Source organism: Dipodomys merriami, unplaced genomic scaffold, assembly GCF_024711535.1.
Source record: "Dipodomys merriami isolate MVZ:Mamm:240054 unplaced genomic scaffold, mDipMer1.0.p SCAF_26, whole genome shotgun sequence".
Taxonomy (NCBI): Eukaryota; Metazoa; Chordata; class Mammalia; order Rodentia; family Heteromyidae; genus Dipodomys; species Dipodomys merriami.
The window spans coordinates 6,440,651-6,464,456 of NW_027204048.1; the positions used below are offsets into that span (position 1 = coordinate 6,440,651).

Consider the following 23,806-nt stretch of genomic DNA (forward strand, 5'->3'; position numbering starts at 1 on the left):
GTCGAATTGCTTTGCACATGTTTTGCAGAGTCTGTGTCTCAGGCACGCAGAAGAACCCAATCCTCTCCTTGTGGGTGAGGACCGCACTCCGTGCCACACCCACTCCCTCCCTCCTGCCCCCGGCTTTCAAGGTGGAGGGCAGCCCCGGGTGCTATCCCAGTCAGAGGAGCCAGGTGCTCTGGTTGCCAGTTTGTCTTGGTGCCGTGCCTCGGGGTCATGGGGAAGGTCATGAGGGACCACGTAGATTTCGTGCCATCCAGGGAGATGAAGGAGGCCCTGCTGAACAGGCAGCAGGTTTCCTGGAGCTGGGGTTCAGAATAACTAAGTTTCCATCGTCTGCTTCTGAGAAGGAGCAAGAACAGACGTCGGCGGCCATGGCCTGGTGTGGATCTTGGGCAGAGCGTCCCCACCCTGTGGCCTGAGCTGTTGCCCAGGCCCATGTCCCCAGTGTTTCAGGACATCAGGCTCAAGGTAGAAAGCCTCGGGACGAAGGTGGCACCACAGAACCGGATGCCATCCCCACTTCCTTGTGTCCTCACTGGAAAGTTAGAACCACATAGAGAGCATTAGAGTACCTCCATCATCCGCTGTCCACGTGAGGAGGAGAGTATGGCGGTGTCTCCCATGCACCTCAATCATCTACTGGGAGGAAATGATGGGCCTGTCCTTGTCCTTCCTGTGCTGGAAAGGTGATGGGGGGGGGTGAAACCCTTACTCCCAGGTCGCCATTTCTTCCCTCTGTTTGTTAGGAAGACAGATGCCATTTCTGGGCCAAGTGTCAGGACCCAGCAGGGCTATTTAGCAACTGACCTGTTTGGTTGGTAAACATGAAATATTTCTGTACCTGAGGCTGATTCTCCCCCCCCCTTCCAGGTAATTTAATTTGTAAGAAATAAATGTGCTTAATTTCTAACAGTTGGGAAATCTGACTCCACATACTGTCGATTAAAGCTGTGTCTCTAACACCTCAGCCAGGCCATTATCAGGGCAATAAAAGTCTATGGATTCACTCTGGCAGTGCATTTTATGACTCAACTGGTCGTCCTGACCATCAGTCTCCTCCAGCACTTGGCTGTCAGATATTAACGAGCAAATATCAGCCATGGTGGGAGCTGTAGCTCAGTGGTATCTATTCTAGAGCTTTCCTTCCTCTTTCTCTTTGTCTTCCTAACAGTTCTCATGCACAAGATAGCTAAGCAGACACTTGAAAAAACCACGTATGCCAAGTATGTGCACCGTGCTTTCACACAAATACTCTTCAGAGGGTTGTCTGCAAATCAGCCTCTTGGAGCCTAAAGACAATGTGATTAGCAAGAGGGAAATGTGTTATGCTGGAGGAACTGCTTATGGAAAGCATCTTCTTCTCGTGTGGCTGTGGTCTTTGTTTGAGTAAAGTAAGCCGGGGCAGAATCTGTCAGCTCTGGCAACTTCAGTCCTCACTGGCATTTTCTACATCTGTGAAAAATCCCAGGCTGGGGGGTGGGGGAAGGAGAGAATGTGAGAAAGAGAGGAGGGAAGGAGAAGGGAGGGAGGGAAGTTCTTTTTTTCCTCTGGAAGGAGAAAGGAAGCCATGTGATTCCAGGCACACCACTCTGCATTCCCAGGAAGCGGTGACTTGGGTGTGGGTTACTCCTGGCCAGTAATCCCTGGCTTAGCTGCGGTGTGCCAGCTGACCATCCACTGGCTGTGAGGCATCTGTGTGTGCTGATCATGGTGCTGTTTGGTTTTTTAAGGCAGGGCTACTTACCCTTTGGGTGTTTCTATGTAGAGCAGAGGCAAATGGGACTCAGGGTATTAAATGATAGCATTTTGCCAGTGGAGAACTCTGCACCCACTGGACAACTCCTTCCCCCAAATTATATTCTTAGTGTTAAGTAGGTACCAGTTCCCCAAAATTGTCCAAAGGGGGCCTCCTATCCCTCCTCCCTGCCCCACCAGCCCCACCCAGTGCCAGGGCTCTGAGCCGTAGCCTAGCTGAGCTGGTTTGGCTCTGGGGGCAGGATGTGGCACCCAGCACCACGGGCTACCCCTGGCTCTGCCCTCCTTTGCACGAGTCCGTGCCTGGCCACTTCACTCATGCTGTAGTTTGTGTCTCAAATGTCCCACAGAGGCCTGGGTTAATATAAGGCTTGGTCCCCAGACAGCTCTGTCGGGAGGAGCTGGGACCTGGGGGATGGAGCCCAGTGGGGTGGTCTTGAGGTTATTGGGGGCCTGGCAGGGGGGTGGGCCTTGATCCCTCCCCTTCTTCTTTGCTCTCTGGCCAGGAGTGAGTGGTCCTGCCCCCCCATGCTCTTTCCAGTGGCCTTCTGGCCCCCAACAGGGGCCTGGAAACCCAGAGTCTGACCATAGATTGGAGCTTTCCAGATCATGAGCCCAAACCAACCTCTTCTCTTCATAAGAGACTTGTTACAGTGACCGAAATCTGACACAACCTCTCAGTGTGGTCTCCTGGCCATCTGGCTCTGTGGTGGGGTATGGCATGGTCCCGTGGCTCTGTGGTTAGGTGCAGTGTGTTTGTGGCCACGTGGATCTGTGGTCAGGTGTAGTGTGACCATGTGGTGGTCTGCCTAGCTCTTCCATGAAGCCTTCTCTGAAGAGAACAGGGCTCAGATCAGGAACTCTGCTCTTGCCCTATGCCTGATCTGCCTCTTTGCATTGGGGCAGTGTGTGGAGCGTGTACTGTCTGCTCACCAGTCTTCCTATGCTAGGCAGTGTGGGATCCAGCCTCACTGTCAGCTCTGGCTCCTGCTTCCTGAGCTCCCGAGTCTTGTTTAGAAAGTCCTCATCTGTGTGTCTAGAAGCATTTCTCCAGGCTTTCCTGTAGTTCCAGGCCTTTGACCTGGATGAGGGCCTCTGAGCTGGGCTGGTCTATGTGCAGGCCAAGGCACGGGGGACCATTCCAGCCTTCTCCCCGTGGACGGCACTATCTCTCCTCATCCTCCCTGTGTGCCCTTGCACCCTGTGAAGAAGGCTGGAGCTGTGTTCTGTGGGTTGATCTCTGGATCTTCCATTACCGTGGGTCTGCATGTCTGGTTTTGAGTCGTATCATGCTGGGCTGGTTACAATAGCTCTGCAGTCTAATTTGGAGTCAGGTATTGTGTACCTAGGTGACACATGCTGACACACTCTACTTTGTACAGCAAATAGACAAGGGTGCTTTGTACATGGTTCTGCTCAGTAAGTGGTTGCAGTGATGATGATGATGATAATGGTGATTGTGATTATAATAATGGTGGTGGTAATGATGATGGTGGTGGTGGTGATGATGACAATGAATTACTATGTGGTGCTTGAATGGAAAAGTATATCTTGGTTATTAGAAATAGCCAAGTAGCACTAGAAACATGGCTAGACATGGGTGGGTGCTGAGGAAATCAATGTGTTATCCAGGGTGATGATAAATCTGGAAACAGAGGCAAAAACAGCACAACAATAGTTTGTGACACTGTCCAAATGTGTGACTGGACAAGACGCCAGATCCTATCTCAAAAACCACTGGAGGCGTGGTTCAGCAGAGGAGCACCTCCCTAGCAAGCATGAGATCCGAGTGGAAACCTCGGTACAGAAAAACACAAAGCAGTTTCTCCCACAGAACATGGAGTCTGGCTCCAGTGCCTTCCATGCCTCCTCTCTGATTCCTCCTCACACTCTCTACATGTTAAATCTCCTCTCCTTCATGGGCAGAGAGCAAGGATTTCTAGGATTTGTGGGGCCTGCTATGGACTCATGTGGTCTGTCGTGGCCTCGTGAGCCTGCTGTGGATTTGTGGGGTCTACCCTGGACTCGTGGGGCCTGCCGTGGGCTTGTGCAGCCTGCTGTGGACTCATGCGGTCTGCAGTGGATTTGTGGAGTCTTCTGTGGACTCATGGGATCTGCCATGAACTTGTGCTGCCCAGTGAGAATCACATCTACCAGTCCTCATCGCGTCTGTGTCCTGAGAAACCAAAGGCTCCTGGCCTTACAGAGAACTGGGGATGGGGACCCAGGGTCCCTGGGAGACAGGCGTGGACCAGCACTTGCTCTGGGGAAGGCAAGGGCTGCTGTTGGGCTTTGCTGAGCTTAGCTTTTTCTCTCTCTCTCTCTCTCTCTCTCTCTCTCTCTCTCTCTCTCTCTCTCTCTCTCTCTCTCTCTCTCTCTCTCTCTCACAGGACGCCTGCCATGATCGGCTGCTCCTTCGTGGTCAACAGGAGATTCTTTGGGGACATCGGCCTGCTGGACCCGGGCATGGACGTGTATGGTGGGGAGAACATCGAGCTGGGGATCAAGGTTAGACTCCTGACTGATTTGTGTTCACTCACCAGCCTCATCGTTTAGCAAAACAAGTCTCTCCTAGTTTGACTGCCAGGCATTCGGTCACAGCTATGCTGAGTAGCAGAGGCAGAGGCTGCCCCTGACATTCTGTCCCGCACCCTGGGCAATGCACCACTGGTCTGTACCGGCACACTGCCGCTTCCTCTCATCGGGAGGGGCGCTGGCAAGTGGCTCCAGTGCTCCTGTTGGCTCCCGGTGATGGCTGCCTCTGACATGAAACAGTGTCCTGTAAAATGTCCAGGAAGTGTTTTTTTTTTTTTTTATAGAAAGTGGCATTGCTTCTCACTGGGTGTGGTGGCTCACGCCTGTAATCCCAGCCACAGAGGAGGCGGAGATTGAGATGGTGGTGGTTCAATACCAGCCCAGGCACAAAGTTCATGAGACACCCCATCTCCACATGCATTGTCTGGGCACAGTGGAGAGAGGTACAGGTAGGAAGATTGGCACTTTAAGGCTGGAGGTCCTGTTTGAAAAATAGCTAAGGTAAAAATGGCTGGAGGTGTGGCTCAAGTGGTAGAGCATTTGCCTGGTGGGCACAAGACTCTTGAGTTGGTCTCCAGTACTGCTCCAGAAGGACTGTATTTGACTTTGTGCTATTTTATATCCCTTAGAGCAGCAACTAAATGAATGAATAAATTCAGTCTCTGGAATTTTATCTTCAGTTCTTGAAAAATACCAGACCTCTCTGTCACTGTATGCACACAGGTATAATCTCCGTGAGGCAGACACCTGTGCGCGCGGTTTTATTTAGAAGGAACGGCTTGTGGAGATGCCTTTCTGGCCTCTGCCTCGGGGATTGTGACCTGTGATTCCATAGCGGCCTGGTGTGCTCCACTTGGCCGTTTATTTTTGTTGAGAGACAGGCAGAGCCATCTGTGATATTTCTAACCCTTCCAGGACATGGTTTGTGGCTTCTGGGTTCCTTCCTTACTTAGTTAAGATATGTCTTGAGTAGAAAGACTTTCTGTTTCAAGGGGAGAAAAGCCTACAAGATGACTTGAGGCGCTTCTTGGGTGGCAGGCAGCTGGTGTGTGGCAGACAATTGATGGGGTGAAGGGATGCAAAGCCTGCCAGGCCTGAGGAAGCAAATGGAAGTGACATGGAGAAGTTCATCTTCCTCTACATAGGCTGGTCAGCGACGATGAAGAAGGCATGTGAGAGAAACACATCTCCATGTTAGGAGGGAAAACAATTCTCCAAGGGAGAAGAGAAACAGATTGCTTTCTAGCGATGGGGAAAGCTCCCATGGGCTTGGGAGAAGGGAAGGCCTCGTCTCTGTACTCTTGGCCAGTGGCCAGTGCCCTTCACTTCCCTGCTGTGCCGTTACTGGCAGATACCCCTGGACACCTCAGGGAGACTGAGGAACAGCACCATCAGACCTTCAGACTGTTGGAGAAGGCCTGCACCTGGCCCCAGCATCCTTTCCTAGGGACCCCGGCTCCCGTGTACATGGTGCTGGAGTCCTCCTGAGCCCAAGGCTCTGAGGGGCAACCCTGATGCCACTTGACAGCACTCAGCTGAAAGGGAGGAGGGTTTGTTTCTACTCATGAGTTCAAAGGTTTCTGTCTGTGATCACCGGCCCTGTCCTCTCATGTCTGTGGAGAGACCGTGTCATGGCAGAGAGCATGATGAACTGCCTCCCTCAGGGTGGACAGGAAGCAGGGGGCAGAGGTAGACAGGAAGTAGGGCGGGGTGGGCAGGAAGCAGGGGATGGAGGTGGACAGAAGTGGGGTGGAGATAGACAGGAAGTGGGGCAAGATGGGCAGGAAGTGGGGCAGGGTGGGCAGGAAGAAGGGGTGGGGTGGACAGAGAGTGGGGCGGGGGGTGGGTGGGCAGAAAGCAGGGGGTGGAAGTAGGGAGTGGGGTAGACAGGAAGTAGGGCAGGGGTGGACAGGAAGTAGGGTAGGGATTGGCAGGAAGCAGATGGCAGAGGTGGACAGAAAGCAGGGGATAGAAATGGACAGTCAACAGGGAGCAGGGGTGGGTAGGAAGCAGGGGTGTGGAGGGCGAGCTAGACTGGAGCGCCCTGGGGTCCTACTTTGTTCCCCTCCAGCTGCCAAAGTTTGAGTCCATCCATGATTGGTCCATAGGTTTCTTGTGGTCAGGGCCCTATGGTTAGGGCCCCTGGGGTCAGGCCTCTGTGGCATCCGGTGTTCTCCGAACCTCTCAGCTGTGGGCTGGGCCTCTCCCCTGCCCCCAAGGCCCTGGCAGTGTCCACACTCGCGCAGGAGGTGTGCAGGCCCAGCAGCCTGGCCTGGGTGGCCTAGGCCTCTCCTGGGCAGGGGCTCTCATAGGTGAGGGCAGGTCTGAGACTCGCTGTGTGGCTTGGCCATGTCCTGGGGATGACAGGCCAGGGGGTGGGTGTGCTGAGGGTGATCGATGGCGTCACAGTTCAGGACACTACTGGGCCAGGTGTGGCCACACATGTGCCCCAGAATGTGGGCTGCCATGCTTATGACCCGAGTGGGGTCAGCATAGCATTCCTGCCACCTTGCTCGGCTCAGTCCCACTGAGCTGAAGACCCAGAAGTTCACCACAGATCAGGCCTTGGGTGTCTGAGTAATGGCTAGCCTCAGCCTGGAGTCGAAAGTTTGCTTCTTCACATGGTTTCTTTGTACCAAAGCCTCCTGCTTTTCGTGGGCCCCCGCCACGAAAAGGGCTGTGGCCCTCCTCTCCTCCTCTTCTTTGTTCTCTTGTCCCTTGCTGCAGCTGGCTCTGAGGAGCTCAGCCTTGACTCCGGCCCCCCCCATGCTTCCCACCCTCCCTCCTCTGAGTCAGCCATTGCTCACTCAAGAGCCCTGCGGCCCTGTCCTCTCTCCAGTGGGCCCTGGTGTGCCAGGTGTAGCCACTGCTGTGGTGTTGAAGATGTCCCTGCCAGGGGCACTGCACCTGCTGCACCCATAGCTCCTTTTCCTGTTCCTTTTTCTTTCCTATCTTTGGCAGTGCTGGGGTTTGGAACTCCAGGCCCTGCACTTGCTTGGCAGGCACTCTCCTCACAAAGCCACGCCTCCAAACTGTATTTATTTGTCCCTTGGTCTTGCTTCCTGCCCAGAGCATGCCGGGGTATACCCAGCCTGCGCCGTGGTGCCGGCCCTTCTGGAGAAAGCATCTTGTGCACTTGTTTTCTCCCAGGCTGGCCTTGATGCCCATCCTCTCTGTCACACACACACACACACACACACACACACACACACACACACGAGCTAGGACCTTGCACACACACACACACACACACACACACACATACACACACACACACACACACACGAGCTAGGACCTTGGCATAAGCTATGGGTGCCCAGCCTGCTTTTCATGTTCACTGAGGTTCAAGGTGCTCAGCCGTGGTGTGGGCAGCAGCTGGCCATGCGGGAGGGAGCTGGAGAAAGCCAGTGTCAGCCGTCTCTGAACGGTACCGCGCCACCTGGCTTCTTATTATTAAAATATATCGCGTCCTCTTAAAGGACCTCTTGGAGCGAGTTCATGTGCGCGTGAGACAGTGGAGCCCTGGAGGTAGCTTGGGAGGTGAGGGAGAGGGGTAAGGGGTGAGGCATGTTGTGGGTGGGTGTGAACCTGACAAAGTGGAACTCGTGGGAAAAATTTAAAAAAGAATGGCCTACCAGCATTACATAGACAAAATTAAACGTGCATGCACGCACACATGCGCGCGCGTGCGCACACACACACACACACACACACACACACACACACACACACACACACACACACACACCAGCAGCCCTCCCTCAAGTGACCTTTCCACCAGCCAGCCCTGGATGGACGTGGTGGGACATGGCTTTCTTTGTAGACTCTGTGAAACTCAGGACCGTGGGCTCAGTAGGGCTGGGAATTCTCCCCATGTGGCAGAGAGGATTTTGTCTTTGTTTCCCCCTCTAAGCAAATTGGGAAAGGAAGAATTCAGTCAGCACATTTTCCATTCATTTCTTTCAATTCTGCCTGTGATTATGGAAGATTTTACACTTGCACAAAAATAGAATATTATAATGAACCCAAATGTACTAATCACTGAAGCTCAACAAATGTCAACATTTTGCCATGTTTCTTCTTTCCTTTTCTTTCTTTCTTTTTTTTTTCTTCTTTTTTTGACTGCTTCTTGGCTTTTGAAAAGCAAAGCCCAGACATTCTGCTTACAGATACTTTCGGGTTCATTGCTAACATATGAAGACTTATTAAACATAATCTTGACAGAACTATACATTAGCAGAATTTAATATTCAAGTCATGTGCTCTCAAAAATATGTCTCAAAATTCTGTCATATTTTCTTGAAGAAAACCATATGCTTTTTACAGTTGGCACGTTCAGTGGGGATCTGCAGCCTGGCCTACCCTGGCTTGGTAACCGTCCAGAGTCTTCAGTCCTCATTTTCCTTACCTCCAAGGTCTCCTGATACTCGCTGGACAAAGCAGATGAGCTATTTGTCCCAGAGAATTTGCGCCATCTGGATTTGCCAGACTGATTTCTCTTGGCGTCTTTAACTTGTTATTACCCTTTTCTCTAAAATGTAATTGAAATAATTTGATCAAGAAGACTGACTCGACACAGCCCTTTTCCCTCCATCCTTCGTGTGTGTGTGTGTGTGTGTGTGTGTGTGTGTGTGTGTGTGTGTGCGTGCGTGCGCACATGCGTGCTTGTGCGCTCCTGGTGCTTGCACTGTCCCTAAGTTTTTTGTTGTTTTTAAGGCTCGTGTACTTGAGCCACACCTTTACTTCTGGCTTTTTGGTGGCTAATTGGAGGTAAGCGCTGGGCTGGTTTAGAACCACAGACCTCAGATCTCAGCCTTCTGAGTAGTGAGGATTACAGGTGTGAACTACCAGAGCCGAGCCATTCTTCTTGCCTCCCCTTGCCCTCCCTCCTCCTTCCTTTCTTCCTGTCTCCCTTCCTTCCTGTCTCTTTCTCTCCCTTCCTCCCTCCCTCTTCCTAGTTGTCTTCCTTCCTCTTTGTTCCTTCTTTCCTCTTTTCCTCCTGCTTCCCTTCCTCCTTCCTGCTTTCCTTCCCTTCACCCTCCCTCCTTTCCAGAACACCTAGATGATTCTATGAACTCCCCTTCCGCTGGGTGTCCGCCTGTCCTGCGTGCAGAGCTGTTGGGCTTTGCCTTTGGGCTCAGAGCTCGGCCTAGCTGATGGGTGATAAAGCCTCCTCCCACCTTCACCTGATTAATGGCCGAGAATGGACATCTATCACCTCATTTGCAACTGCAGAACAAGGATTTGTACAAGTCCCAGTTCCTTCGCTCTGCATTTATGAGCTGAAGCTCTTGTGTGAGGCGCCCTTCCCCCTCGCCTGTCCAGGCTCTCTGCGGCGTGGTTCAGACAGGAAACGTGGGGAAAACGCGCCCATCGTTCCTTTCACTTAAACATTTTTACAATGAGGTGGTTGTCGTGGTAACTGCCAAAGATGACCAGCAAGGTGACCAGGGTAGGTTTCTTCTTCCTGATAACACTGTGGAGTTAAATTCACACACACACACACATACACACACACACACACACACACACACACACACACACACACGTGTTCCCATCCCACGACTGCTCTTCTCCATCCACTCCCCCTCCCTCAACCCTTCCACCCTGTCTACCGTTTTCTGCCGCTCTGTGCTGTTGATTTCTGGCCCTGAGTCCAGAGCCTTGGGCAGATGGAGCCACCCCTGTGTTCCCTGCTGTACCCGACCGCTCTCACTGAAGTCCTGGTTCTGAGCCCGCAGTGTTCTCCTGAGGCTCTGGGGAGGGGTAGGCCATGCCCATGTGCGGTGCCAGGGTGTGGAACAGGTGTTTTCCTGCTCAGAGAGCCGGCCTGGGGCCATGGAAGCATTCCTCCACGCCACTCTTGGAACGCGTTTCATTTCTCATGAGTAAATACCTAGGAATGGAACAGTTGGGAAACAAGGCAGATGGATGTTTGGCTTTTTTACAAATTATAAATGGTCTCCGGTGGGATTCCCACTCGCCAAGCCTTTGTAGCATTGATATCCTCAGAACTTAACAAACCCAGGAGGCTTGAAGTGTTATCTACACGGGGTGTGTGTGTGTGTGTGTGTGTGTGTGTGTGTGTGTGTGTGTGTGTGTGTGTGTGTGTGTGTGTGTGTGTGTGTGTGTGTGTGTGTGTGTGTGTGTGTGTGTGTCCTAGGGCTTAAACTCGGGGCCTGGGCACTGTCCTTGAGCTTTGTAATCAAGGCTGGTGCTCTGCTGCTTGAGCTACAGCGTGTGTGTGTGTGTGTGTGTGTGTGTGTGTGTGTGTGTGTGTGTGTGTGTGTGTGTGTGTGTGTGTGTCCTAGGGCTTAAACTCGGGGCCTGGGCACTGTCCTTGAGCTTTGTAATCAAGGCTGGTGCTCTGCTGCTTGAGCTACAGCTCCACTTACAGCTTTGTGGTGGTTAATTGGAGATAAGAGTGTCATGGACTTTGCTGCCTGGACTGGCTTTGAATAGCGATCCTCAGGTCTCAGCCTCCTGAGTAGCTGGGATTACAGGCATGAGCCACAGTGCCCAGCTCCCATGGGGTTTTAACTTCAGTTTTCTTGAAAGCTGACAATGCTGTGAGCCTTTGTATTAATAGCAGTCGCATCGTCTCCTGGTTGAAACGTTGTGTTGTTTTTTATTGTTGGTTTGTAAGAGCTCCTTGTGGAGAGGATTCCTTTTCCTAAAACTGTACCATGGATTTCCTTCTCTGGTCTGTGACTGCCACTTCCTTTTCCCAAGCCTTCTTGTAGAGACTTTGACGTCTGTCTTTTACAGTTAGGTCTGTATCTGGAACAGCTCTGGACATGACACAGGAAAGCATCTGGAGATGAGCGAACCTCTCTGGACCAGGCATTGAAATTCCATTCATAACTAAAGAAAACTGGATAGCTTGGACTCAATCCAAACGTACTGCTTCAGTTCACGGGAACCACCTTCAATAAAGGAGTAGGTAACCCCACAGATGCAGGGCTGCATGCAGCAGGAGGCACCGGGGTCGGACTGGGGTCAGACCCAGTGCTGGCCCAAGTACCCCGCACGCTTGGTTGGGGGCCTGGCAGGGTCCTCCTGGGAGGCTGCCATGTCAGGTTCTAGTAGGATCTCCCCCACCCCCCCCCAAGAGCCTCCCTGGAGGAGCAGGGCGTAAAGAGTGGTCCAGTGCCACCAAACTAGCTCGGCATTGTCGTTTTTGAAAGGATCCAATTGAACCGGCTGGCGTGGAACTGCATCTGTCTGTCATCTCCAGATATCCCGAGCGCACGGCTCCCACGCCACACCAGAACAGTCTCGGGTGACCGCATCATCTGCTGTTGTTTCCGTCTCATTCAGGGCACACAGGAATTCGCATGGCCCAGCGAGTACCACAGGCAAGGTGACTGCTGGCTCGGTGAAGTTTCTGATTTCATCAACAGTGTAATACTTGACTAATTAATATAATCTCACGATCTGTAAGTGGGTGGTGCCTGCTCACCCACCAGTGAACACTGTTCAATGTCTGCTCCAAAACCATGAATTGTGAAACAGAAAAGTAAGCACGATGCTGGGGAAAAATAAGAAGAACTTCTTACTGGAAACACTAGACGCAAAGAAAATAATAGAAAGCACCCTCAGCAGGGCGTCCCACACAAAAATCCAGACTCACTGTGGTATGTTTCCAGCCTCAGACAGGAATTGACCATTTCTTCAGGGAGTTCTGGGTCCTTCTAGCTAGAAATGGTATGGAGAGACCAAAGTCTTATCAGGAAGCGGGCTAAGTATCCCCTGGTTATCACTCAGCTTAGATGACGCTGAAGAAATGCACATCGTTACTTCCTACTCAAGCTCAATCATAGCTCCAGTTCAAGTCTGTGACCACAGGATCACAACCTTGGATGCGTGTGTGCTCACCGAAAGTCCTGGTTCTTGCTGACATCATGTCTTGCTTGCTTTCTGCTACAATCTATAAACAATACTTTCAGTAGTGGGATACCAGCTAGCAAGTTTTCCGATGATGTTCAACACTTCTTTGTGGTTTGTTTTGTCCTTAGTACACAGTCCATCAAGAATGTTGATTCGGGGCTGGGAAGGTGGCTCCGTGGTAGAGTGCTTGCCTCACCTGCATGAAACCCTGGGTTGGATTCCCTCAGCACCACATAAACAGAAAATGCCAGAAGTGGTGCTGTGGCTCAATGGTAGAGCACTAGTTTTGAGCTGAAGAGCTGAGGGACAGTGCCCAGATCTGGAGTTCAAGCCCCATCACTGACAAAAAGAAAAAAAAAAAAAAAGAATGTTGATTTGGCTCTCTGTTGGAAAGTGTGTGTGATCATTTTTCTCCATGCAGTTAGACCACTTCTTTAGTGTATGATATGAGAGTCTGAACAGTCAGGGTCATGTTGTCTTTCCTTTTTACTGAGACTACAGGTCAGCTGACTGAGTTCAGTAGTCCTCAGTTCTAGCTTTGCTTTATTCAGTGCTGGTGACACAGGCACTTCCGGGCTGAGCCGTGACCCCAGCCTGGTCTCAGCATTTCCTCACCTGCTTGGCATCCGAGAGGCTTCTTTGGGGCAGGGTGACATGAGGGCACTGCACGGCCGACACACCAGTGGCCGTTGCTCTATCTCTTCTCTCGAAGTCACTGCTGTGAGCATGAGGCCGCACCCCGGGTCATGGCACCTGGTACCTCCCAGGGGGCCTGCCCCCAAACATGGCAGCTTGTCACTTTGTGGTGAGGTTTTCCTGTGAGGTTGGGAGACCACAAAACACCCAGACTACAGCAATGTGTCAGAGCCACCATGAGTTCTGAGGCTGAGCCAGAGAAGAGAAGTAGCTTGTGCAGACCGGAGTCCCTGAGGCTCTGGGAATGGGACGGTCATCTGAAGACCACCTGCCCTGACTGAGGGGCAGAGAGCCAGCCTGGCTGTGCACAGAGATTAGTCACTCCTGATGCTACTCCACGGATGAAGACATTGGGATGGACAGAAGCCAAACAATCTGCCTGGGGTGTTACACCCAAAAAACGGAAGTGCCAGGGCCCGGCCCAGCCCCACCGGAGTCTGATACTTATGGGAGTTCTCATCTACTGCTTGGAATCCTCATTCCCCCAGGGTGCTTTGTCCCTACTGTCTGGTAACCATGGCAGCACGGCAGCTCCCAGGTGTGTGGGGCTGGGATGCTGCTTGTGTGGATACTCACCCCACACAGTTCCGCAGCATGCTCGAAACCCTTACACAGACACACAGACAGACAGGGACCAGTCCTGTCCGAAGAACTCACACCACGTGCCAGCTCGTAGACAAGAGCTGTAGTTATGCAATAAACAGAAAAATGTGTTTGCAGCACCATGAAATTGGATTTCCTCATCCATAAATTGTGTTATATTTATGCCTCAGTTATAGTTCAAGGAAGCGCACGGCCATGCTGATATTTTTATAAATAGTGTCTAATGTATTTCTATTAAAGGGAGATATATTCGCTGTGTTGAAATGTGCTATCGTAATAGCCAAACCATTTACTCTCGCGCTGGAAAATTGTATGCTTTTTCTGTTTGGGATTTCACTTGTCTGCTCCTGGCCCACCAGATTTATGGTAAGTGACTGTGTGTATCGGAGAGGCCCTTGTAGGAGACATCCATCCACACGCGCAGCTCCGAAGTGTTCATCTCCCTGGGGCTGCACACTTGTTTGATGCTCTGTATGTGTGAGGTCACATTCCCATCATCCTCTCTGGTAGGGAATGGGTGCTGGGAGTTGTGGCTCTGGGTTTGGGGCCTGGAACGGGTGTCCGATATGTCTCCAGTCATTGCTCCATTGTCTTAGAAAGACACCTGCAGCTCAACCCACCTGGGGTGTGCTGTGTGGCGTGTCCTGCTGTAAGGAACAGCCACAGGGTCCCCAGTGGCTCCGGCAGGCTAAGAACCACTGAGTAGATGGGTCACCCAGGAACTCGTCATGATCAGATGGGTCACCTGTGGCTGCTCAGCCTCTCAGGCTCCCTGCCATATGCTGTTGGGGCTTCCACAGGAGAAATGGTGCAATCTGAGGGCCCCTTGGGTGTTCGCCTGCCAGGCAGGCCAGTATCACCTGTCTTGGACCCACTGAGGTGGGCTTGTCTGAGAACCATCAGAGCAGAGGAGGATCTCAATCCATGTCCTGAGGAGCCCTACCTGCATGTGGAGGAGTCTGGATCGTTGCTGAGACAGGGATGTGGGATGCATGAGCAGAAATCTGGGCCACACCTGGCAGGAGAATTAGGTCAGGAAGCCTAAGGGGTCCAGCCAGGACCTGTGGAGACAAACTCCAGAGGAAGATGGAGTTCACCTGCTGCCAGGGTATCCACACGGGCCATGGCCTCTGCCTGGAGCTCTCCTCCCCTGGGGCTCTTCTGTGTTTGTTGCCTTGCCTCACTGAAGAGCTTGCAGGGGACTGGGAACTAGTGCTGGGAGCTGGGAGCTGTCCTTGAAGATGGTGGGCATCAGTGGCTGACATTATGGCAGAAGGTCTTCTTTAACTCACTGAGCTTTGGGACCTGAAGTTCTGTCTGGCTGTCTGCTGGTGGATCTCCCAGTCTTGCCATGTGGCAGCAAAGGCTCTGGGTGGCACCTTTCAAATACAAGCCTCACATTGCCACTGCCTGCGTCATGGAAAGTGGAAGGGCACTGCATTGAACAATTCTGCGTATTTAGCAGTAATCAGTGTCCTTCCCTTTTGGAAAACCCAAGGGCGCTGTGCATTGCTGACTGGGAACGTCTGCCATTTGTTTGGATCTAGGAAGAGTGGGAAGGATGCAATTGGTTTTCCAAGGGAGAGTTGCCCCATGCTGGGGACCAGGGGCCAGTACCAATGGTGGCCTAGTCTAGAGCCGGGCCACACTGGACCCTGGCTTGGCGAGGAGCCTCTGTGGGCCCCAGGCGTGGCCTTCATGTCCCTCATCTGCCACTTCAGCAAGGCCAGTTCCGTTCTTTCTAGGATGGGACAGGTGGCTTTGTTGCCCACAGGACAGGACAGCCCCTGCTCTGGAGACTTGCCTCCTCTTCCAGTTGGCTGCCAGCCGGTTCCCTTGGTCAGTAGGGTGCATGTGACACGTGTCGAATGCCTGCATGGGCCTTGTGCACAGGACACCCGGCAGCTGTGTCTGTGGCTTCTCTCCCCTGGCTTTGGAGGAAGAGCTTTATTTCCCATGTGTTTGGATCCCTTTTCACCCTTCTAGATGCCTGTCTAGAAGTGAACCCCCCAGGACCATTCTCTGGAAGCATGGAATCCTCTGGAAACACCTAGAGTTTGATCAGTGAGTTTCCATTGAGCATCTCCAGGGCACTGGCCCTGTGGAGTGAGAAGCTCAGCTATTGGAGTGGAGGGTCTGGCTGGGGTCAGACGATGGACAAGTCAGCACACCTGAATTGGCAGGAACAAATGAGGAACAACTGGAAAGTGGCCAGGGAGGGCTTCTCTCAGATCTTTTTCTAGTGTCCCAGCACTAGGATGGCTGGGCTGGCTAGGCTGGGCTGGGCTGGTTGGGCTGGGCTGGGCTGAGCTGGCTGGGCTGGGCTGGTTGGGCTGGGCTGGGTTGGCTGGGCTGGGTTGGCTGGGCTGGCTGGGCTGAGCTGAGCTGAGCTGGCTGGACCCAGAAGCTCAGATGACTCACTGTCTCCAGCTGACCGTGCAAGGCCACCCGTGGCCAGCCTCTCACACTGGCTGAGTAAATCAGTCCACTCCTGATTCCCCTGGAGGCCATCTGAACTGACTTCTCCCATCCACAGGCCTGATCTTTTCAGGAAGGAATTTAGTGACCATTCCTAGTTGAAAACACACACACACACACACACACACACACACACACACACACACACACACACACACACACACACACACACACACTCACACACACACTCACACACACACAGCCAAAACTTTATCGTTTCCAAACTGAAGACTGTGACTCGTGCAGCGCTGTGGTTTGGCTATCAGTTTTCATCCACAGGAGCATATGTCTAGCTTTGTCGCCACAAGTGCGCTCTCGAGGTGCCTGGATCAGAGGGGATTCATGCTGAGGTGAAGTCAGAGCCGAATGTGCTGTCAGGAGCCAGGCCTGAATGCAGGCCGCAGTGGCCTGGGGCAATGGAAAGGGGGCTCCTTGTGCCCAGCCACTTCCCCTCTGCATGACTCTGCTTCCAGCATCCGTGGGGTCGTGGCTCAGGTCCCCAGCAGGAAGTCCCTCCCCACACCATCCAGAAGTCACAGAGCCAGGCGACCAGGGCTGAGACCCAGCACCACAGACCAACAAATCCCCTGACTCTGAAGTCCTTCATGTCAGGGGTTCAGGGTTCTGTCACTCCTGGGGTGGGGACAGGTGTGACATCAGGAGGCGTTGGGAGTTTGCATCACACTTTGCATGGCAGCCACGTGCCCCAAGGGCCATGTGGAAGGTCGAGGGGTACAGCAGGGTGAGTGGCTGCAGATGGTGCACGGACCATGAGTGTCTCGGTGTGGATAGCGGCTCCAGCATCATGCTCTTCATGTCTGTGGCTAAAATTAGCTGTGACCCCAAGTCCTGCTTAGAGACAAGGCCGTCAGCGGCAAGCTGTGCTGCCGAGCTCCGGCGGGTTGGGCTAGTTAGCATTCTGTGGAGGTGCGGTGTGCTGGGACTAACGAGCTTAATTCTAAATGATCACTGATGGCATGAACGTGCCGTAACTGTGCCAGCACCAGTCAGTCGCCACGGGGACGGAGGACCCTGCGGGACGGAGGCCGGAGGTCGCTGGTCATTATCCCCTTCTGGAAGGACAGAAGTTGCCTGGGGCTCTTTTGTTTCCTTTCATATGAATGTGAATGTGTATGTGTGTATACATATGTGTGTACTGGGGCTTGAACTCGGGGTCTGATGTCTTTTCTTGGCTTTTTCACTCAAGGCTGGTGTTCTACCATTTGAGCTACTGCTCCACTACTGGCTTTTTTTTTTTTTTGGTAGTTCACTGGAGATAAGAATCTCAAAGGCTTTCCTGCCCCGAGTGGCTTCAAACCCAGATCTCAGCTTCCTGAGTAGCTGGGATTACAGGTGTGGCCACCAGCACCTGCCTTTCATCTGAGCCTCTCTAGCCCACACTCTCAGCCATGGACTGTGCAGAAAGAGGAGCTGGCAACATTCGGTCTTCTCTCTTGCCGCCAGTCCCCACAAATGACAAAGATTCTTCTCTTTTTCTCTGCTTTTGTTTTTTTCTCCTGGTGAGAGAATGGAATTTCTACTCTCTGTGCTAGCAGAGCCCCAGGGCACAAGCAGGGCTCCCGCTGGGGCGAGGGGTAGCCACAGCCAGGAGGTGGGTGAGTACGCACCCTCTCTCCTCTGCTCAGATTCCAGGACCCCTTCTCTCCCCTCTCCACGCCCCCCCCCCCCGCCCTCAGGCTCGCTCTGACTCCAGGCCAGCCTGGGCTGTTGGTTCCAATTAAAAAGCAATTGCATTCCCAGCAGGTCAAGGCTGCATCCAAAAATACAACATGTTCAGAGAAGCCTGATCTTTTCTGAGAGGCCGTTAGACCGTGAAGGGTGTGATGCTGCCCATGACCGCCCGTGGTAGCCAGCGGAGCACACTGCCACGGGATACAAACGCGGAGGCTCAAAGAAGAGGTCAGAAAGGCCAGCGACCATCTCCTTGGGGATCATTTGCAGATGTCAGGAGAGGAAGGTTTTCTGTTGGTCTGCTCTGCCCTCCACCCCAGCACGAAGCCGCCCCTCGTCAGAGGACACACAGGCAATGACCTTTTTCTCCAGACAGCAAGAAAAATGAGCCACAGCATTAAGGGGAAAGCAAAGGCGGGTGAGCAGCCATCGCCCAGAGAAACTGTCACTGCTGCCGCCTGCCAGGCTAGCATTGTCACCGTCTGCCATGAACAGACGCCTCTGCTTTCCGAGAGGACCAGTGAGTGTAGAGAACCAAAAGGAACAGTCTAGAACATTACATCCAATCCTCCATGGTGGGGTGGTTGTGCCCAGTGGTCTTCATAGAGACCCTCACCCTTGATGGATCCATAATTTCAGAAAAATTGGGGATTAAAGGAAAAACAATCTCATATCACTGAGCCAAGAAGCCTGCTCTGTGCCAGCTCCATTCCCTGTACGTAAGACCCGAGGCTGAGCCTCTCTAGGCTCTCCAAGCTCAGACAAGCTGATTTTAGTTTTAGTCCCAGTTGTCTGAGATTTTATGCTGAGGCCATTCAGACTTATCCCCAGCAAAGTTAGGATTTCAAAACAAACAGAGCCATGCATGGTGGCTCAGGCCACAAGCTACTCAGGAGCCTGAGATCTGAGAATCACAGTTCAGAAGTTCAGAACTCAACCTGAGCAGAGGAGTCCCAGATACTCTTATTTCTAATTAAACAACAGAAAAGCCCGAGTTGGAGGTGTGGCGCAAGTGGTAGTGTGCCAGTCTTGAGTGAAAAAGCCATCAAGAGCAGGAGGCTTTGAGTTCAAGCTACACGCATGCCTTGCCCACATGCCTGCGCTCACGCACACACAGCATGGCCGTATGCTCTCCAGTGATGGGGGTCTTCATTGGGTCACCTTGTTTCTCCTGTGGAAAGCACATGGATGTATCCACGAGGTCAATATCCATCTCCTACTTCCAGTTTTCCTTGAGGAATTAGATCTCAGTTTCCTACAGGGTGGGGGATGGGAGGGCGCTGGCTCTAGATGCCTGTGACTGGCAGGAATCTTCTAGCACCTGGCAGTGCTGGACGGGGAAGGAAGAGGCTATGTCAAGGGCTGAGTTTTTGCAAAGAGCCCACGGCAGCACGAAGCCAGAGCCTCAAGTAGACACACAGGCGCTGCCCGTACTAATTTTAGGCATAGTGGTTCCATGGGGACCAGATCCAGGCTGACCTCCGACCTGCAGTGTTGCTGTGCAGCCCCATGTCTGGCTCCATCACTTCACTGCTCCTCTGGCCTCTGACTGATGGCCAGGCCAAGAACAGGGTGCACCCCATTAAGAAGGTCAGCTTAGCCGGGCACTGGAGCTCACGCTTGTAATCCTCACTGCTAAGGAAGCTGAGATCTGTGGATGGAGGCCAGGGCAGGTAAATCTGAGAGAAGCTTACTTCTAGCTTACCAGCAAAAAGAGCTCAGGGCCCTAAGTTCAAGCCCCAATGCCGGCATAATAACGGGGCGGGTGGGGGGGGGTGGAGCCCAGCCCACCATGTGACAGAGCGTGGGTTAATCTCCTAAACCACGTAATCAGGCACCAGGCTCAGACGCAGGCTCAGATGCGGGCCCAGCTCCCCCTGGAAGTTCTTCCACACCACACCGGAGAAGCCCAGCGCCATCCACTCCGGAAGACACCGGCTGACCCCAGAGAAACCCAGCTCCAACCTGTGCACTTCACTGTGCTTGTTTTTCACAATTTCTTCAGGCCACTCCCACCCCAAGAGCCATTTTAAAATCAGGCAGAATTAATGGGGAAGTGAGGGGGGGCGGGGGAGGGAGGGCTGTCAGAGCAGGACGCTCTTGGTGCATGCTCCTGCGGCTGTCACTCTTTTCCCTTCAGGCATCAGAAAGCACGTGTTCCACCCTTCCGAAGAATAATAGCAGAGCAGGTTTATTCCGACTCAGTTCTCCTCGGCTGCAAATTCCTACCACCCTCAGGCTAGATCGCTGCCCATGGAACAATGGCCTTTGTCTGGATGGTAACTGGGGACTTAGTTCACCACACTAGACACTGATTGGGGGCCAAGATCGCAGGGCTGCGCTTCGTAACAGCTCAGTTAATTATAGGCTTATGTGCTATATTCCGAAGCAGAGATGAGACATGTGCCAAGCCCCTGTTCTAATTGGATCCTTACACGGAGTTTGAGCAGAGTATTAATCCAGCCAGAACAATCCTGCTACTTCCTTTCTCTGAGCCATGTTCCTTTCATTCTCACTTGCCTTACATCTGGGCTCCCGAAGGATGAAAATCCCTTTCCTCCTGTGTACTCGACGTCTCTGTGGGATTACAACAACAAGGAAGGTCTGAGTCGATTGTCTGCATCTGTGTAGCTTCTTAGCAGTGAAGAATAGGGCCGGCATGTCAATGACCTTCAAGAAAACTATACAACAAGCAAATGAATGGATGGATGGAGGCGAGTGTGGATGGACAGGTGGATGAGTAGGTAGGTAGAGGGTGGGTACATTTGTGTATTTGGTTGGGAGGATGGGTAAGTGGGTGAATGGGTGGATAAAAGGATAGATGGGGAAGTGGATGTGTGGTTGGATGGACAGATGAGTGAGTGGAAGGAAGGATGGATAGAGGGGTGAGTGGGTGAATAGGTAGATGGAAGGGTAGATAGGTGGGTGAATAGGTGGATTGAAGGATGGATAGATGGGTGAGTGGGTAGATGGAAGGATGGATAGATGGGTGAGTGGGTAGATGGAAGGATGGATAGATGGGTGAGGGGTAGATGGGTGAGTGGGTAGATGACGGAGCAAGCAGTAGTGATGGAGCCTCAGGCTTTGCCAATAGTGGCAAGTGATCAACCAACCCATAGCCTTCATTTTAAATTTGCTTTTATAAGACAAGGTCTCACTAGTTGACCAGACTTCCCCAAATTTATGATTCTTCTTGCTTCAGCCTCATGAGTAGCCAAGATCAGAAGCATTCACAACCAAGGACAGCTACAATCTTAAAAATGATGGAGGGGGCTGGGAAGGTGGCTCAGTGGTAGAGTGCTTGCTTTGCATGCAAGAGGACCTGGGTTCGATTCCTCAGCACCACATAAGCAGAAAAAGCCGGAGGTGGCACTGTGGCTCAAGTGGTAGAGTGCTAACCTTGAGCTGAGGAACTGAGGGACAGTGCCCAGGCCCAGAGTTCAGGCCCCATGACTGACCAAAATAATAATAATAATAATGGAAGATCTATCTTAAAGATTGGTTGTTTTGTGTCCTATCTCTCCATTTTAATGATCTTAAGTTTTCCAGTGTAAAACTTTAACTAAATGCTTATGTATGAAATTTTGCAAAGCAATAGTGAGAAGCCCATTTTGTGTAAACACTAAATCACACATTTATGTAAAAGAACTGCATTTCCCGCCACCACCACCACCACAACAAATAATTAAGGGAGACTGGCCTTGCTACACATCCTGGGTTCTTGTGTCTGCTCCCTTCATCACTGGGGTGATGACATCGTGGGTGACAGGGCTCCTGGGAAGTTGCAGCCCCTGTGGGTCCATGCTTGACTTAGTAGAAAGCACATGGACCCCTGAAGAGTCGTGGGGATTCCCAGGGGAGCTCTCCTACATCGATATTGTTTTGCAAGCACATTCAAAGTAAATTACTAGAAAAAAAACAACAGAACAGAGATAAGGGAAACAAACTGAAGTCCTTAATGTTCATCCTCAGATTCGACAGATCTAAAACGGTTCTGGTGGATTGCCAGGACTGCTCTTGAGGCTCGTCTGGCTCAGTTCCCCTGGAGTGCTTGTGTAGCCCTGTTCTGGGGGTGTTAGGGGGGTGCTGGGGGGGGAGGGGGCCAGGCGCTGCTCGAGGCCTCAGGAGGGGGCTGCCTTGGGCCTGGGGCATTCCAAAGAGCAGTTCTGGACAGGGGAACCAAGTAGGAAGCACAAGCCTTTAGGGACAGTGGCTGGTGGAATGTTCTGGTTCTGGGGTCGGTGCAGGGGACTGAGGAGTCGGGAAGGACAGGCAGGAAGGTGACAGGAAAGCGCAGGCAGGAAGAGCAGACTTTCCTGCCTCATTGGACCTCACTTGAGGGGTAAAACAGGGCTGCCTCGCCACACCAGGTCCTGGGTATTGGAAAGGATGCTGGTGCTCTTGGATTTCCAAGGTCTAAGTGAACCCCATTTCTTTACACATTGCCCAGCCTGTGATTATTCTGCCACAGCATGAAGTGGATCAAGACAGAGCATGTGCTTTTTTTGTTTTGGCTTCAACGTTTTGGTCACTGTAGATTTTTGTTTTGTTTTGCATTATTTTTGATGTTAGCATTGTATTTAGAATCCTTCACCTTGAATCTTGGGTCTTGGGATGCACACTGCCCCCAGAAAATGTCACTGAGAATGTAGCAGGGGATGGAATGGCCCCTCTGGTACCCTCTCCTAGCCCCAGGCTCAGCCTGGCCCCAGATTCTGGACATGTCCCAGTGAGGGTGGAACATTCTGGTACTGTGGATGTGGCTCCCATCGTAGGATGGAGTCAGGGGGCAACCATGTGTGCAGAGGGGTGGTGCAGTCTTCACTTGGCCAGAGCAGTGCGCATGCACGCATGCACAGAGAGAAATGTCCACCTTCCACTGTGTCTCGGGCAGTGGGCAGACCCAGCTGTGGTCTCGACGAGAACACACGTGGTCCGGGCACCTCTTGGTGCTGGGATTAGTCAGCCGGGGCTGGGCCTTCCTAGGGCAGAGCCTCTGGTGTAGTAACTTGCCCTTGGTGCCAGGCCAGGCCTCTAAGTCTGGATCCTGCAAATGAGACCCATGAGCATCATCTTTAATTTTTTAAATTTTTGATGGCACTGGGGACTAAATTCAAGGCCTTGCTCTTTCTAGGCAAGGCATTCTCCTACCTGAGCCACACAGCAACTAACCTTTCTTTTGTCCTTTAACTTACTGTTCAGATAGGGACTCATGCTATTGCCTAGCACAGGGCCTCAGACCACAGTCCTCCGGCCCATGGCCTTCCATGTAGCTGAGCGTACAGGCATGCACCACCACATCCAGCTTGTCTTTTGAGACAGGGTCTGGGTTACTTTTCTTTCCCCAGGCTGGCCTCAAACTGCAATCCTCCCATCTTCATTTCCTGAGTGGCTATCATTACAGGCATAGACTACCTTGCCCAGCTAGTAGCATTCATTGTCCATGGAATCTGCAGAGAACATGTTCAAAGGAGATTTGAACAGCATGTGGGAAGTTGGTATGGCCTCCAGGGAGACACCCGGGCTCACTGAGCTGTGGCCTTCTGTCCAGTGTACAGCCAGAGACAGTGCAGCCGAGGCTACACCACCTCCCAGATCTGCCCTGGGATGACAGCTCTCCATCATCCTGGTCACTGGGCCTGGCCTGTCCATTGGGCTCTGGCCTCTGCTGCACCTCCAGACACCTGGACATTGATGGAGTAGTTGCACAGAGAGGGCTGTGGGGCTGCTTGGCTTGGGCCGGTGAGGCTGAGCTACCTGCCACCTTTGCTGGGGAGATGCATGGTCATGAGCAACCTGGGAAACATTTACTGCCCAAACCACAGCACTATGCTGAGAACAACAATCTGTGAACTGCTTGGTGAGCGGGCACAGCACGGGACCCCCAGCTTGCGTGGAGAAGCTGGAGTGCAAATGTGTAGCACGCCCAAAGCCTTGTGCCTGTGAGATTTCTGAAGTGTTTGATCTGTGGGACCCCATCAAAGGACAGAGGAAGGCATGGCTAGTGACAGGAAGCACACAGCCTTTCCATGTTTAGGTGCTGGACACCTTTCCTATGAACCAGGTCATCATTTTCCATCTGGAAATCGTGTTGTTTGGAAAATTAGAAGAAATACAAAGAAGAGCAAAATAACTTTCATCTTTGAATGCAGAA

At 52.3% G+C, this 23,806-nt stretch overlaps 1 protein-coding gene across 1 annotated transcript in view; it reads left to right on the top strand.

Moving 5' to 3' along the window:
* Galnt17 (polypeptide N-acetylgalactosaminyltransferase 17) overlaps positions 1-23,806 on the top strand; it is a 140,907-nt gene that overhangs the window by 95,103 nt on the left and 21,998 nt on the right. Inside the window, exon 6 of the mRNA XM_070035600.1 lies at positions 4,149-4,266. Coding sequence (XP_069891701.1) covers positions 4,149-4,266 — 118 coding nt within the window. The remainder of the gene's footprint in view (positions 1-4,148; positions 4,267-23,806) is intronic.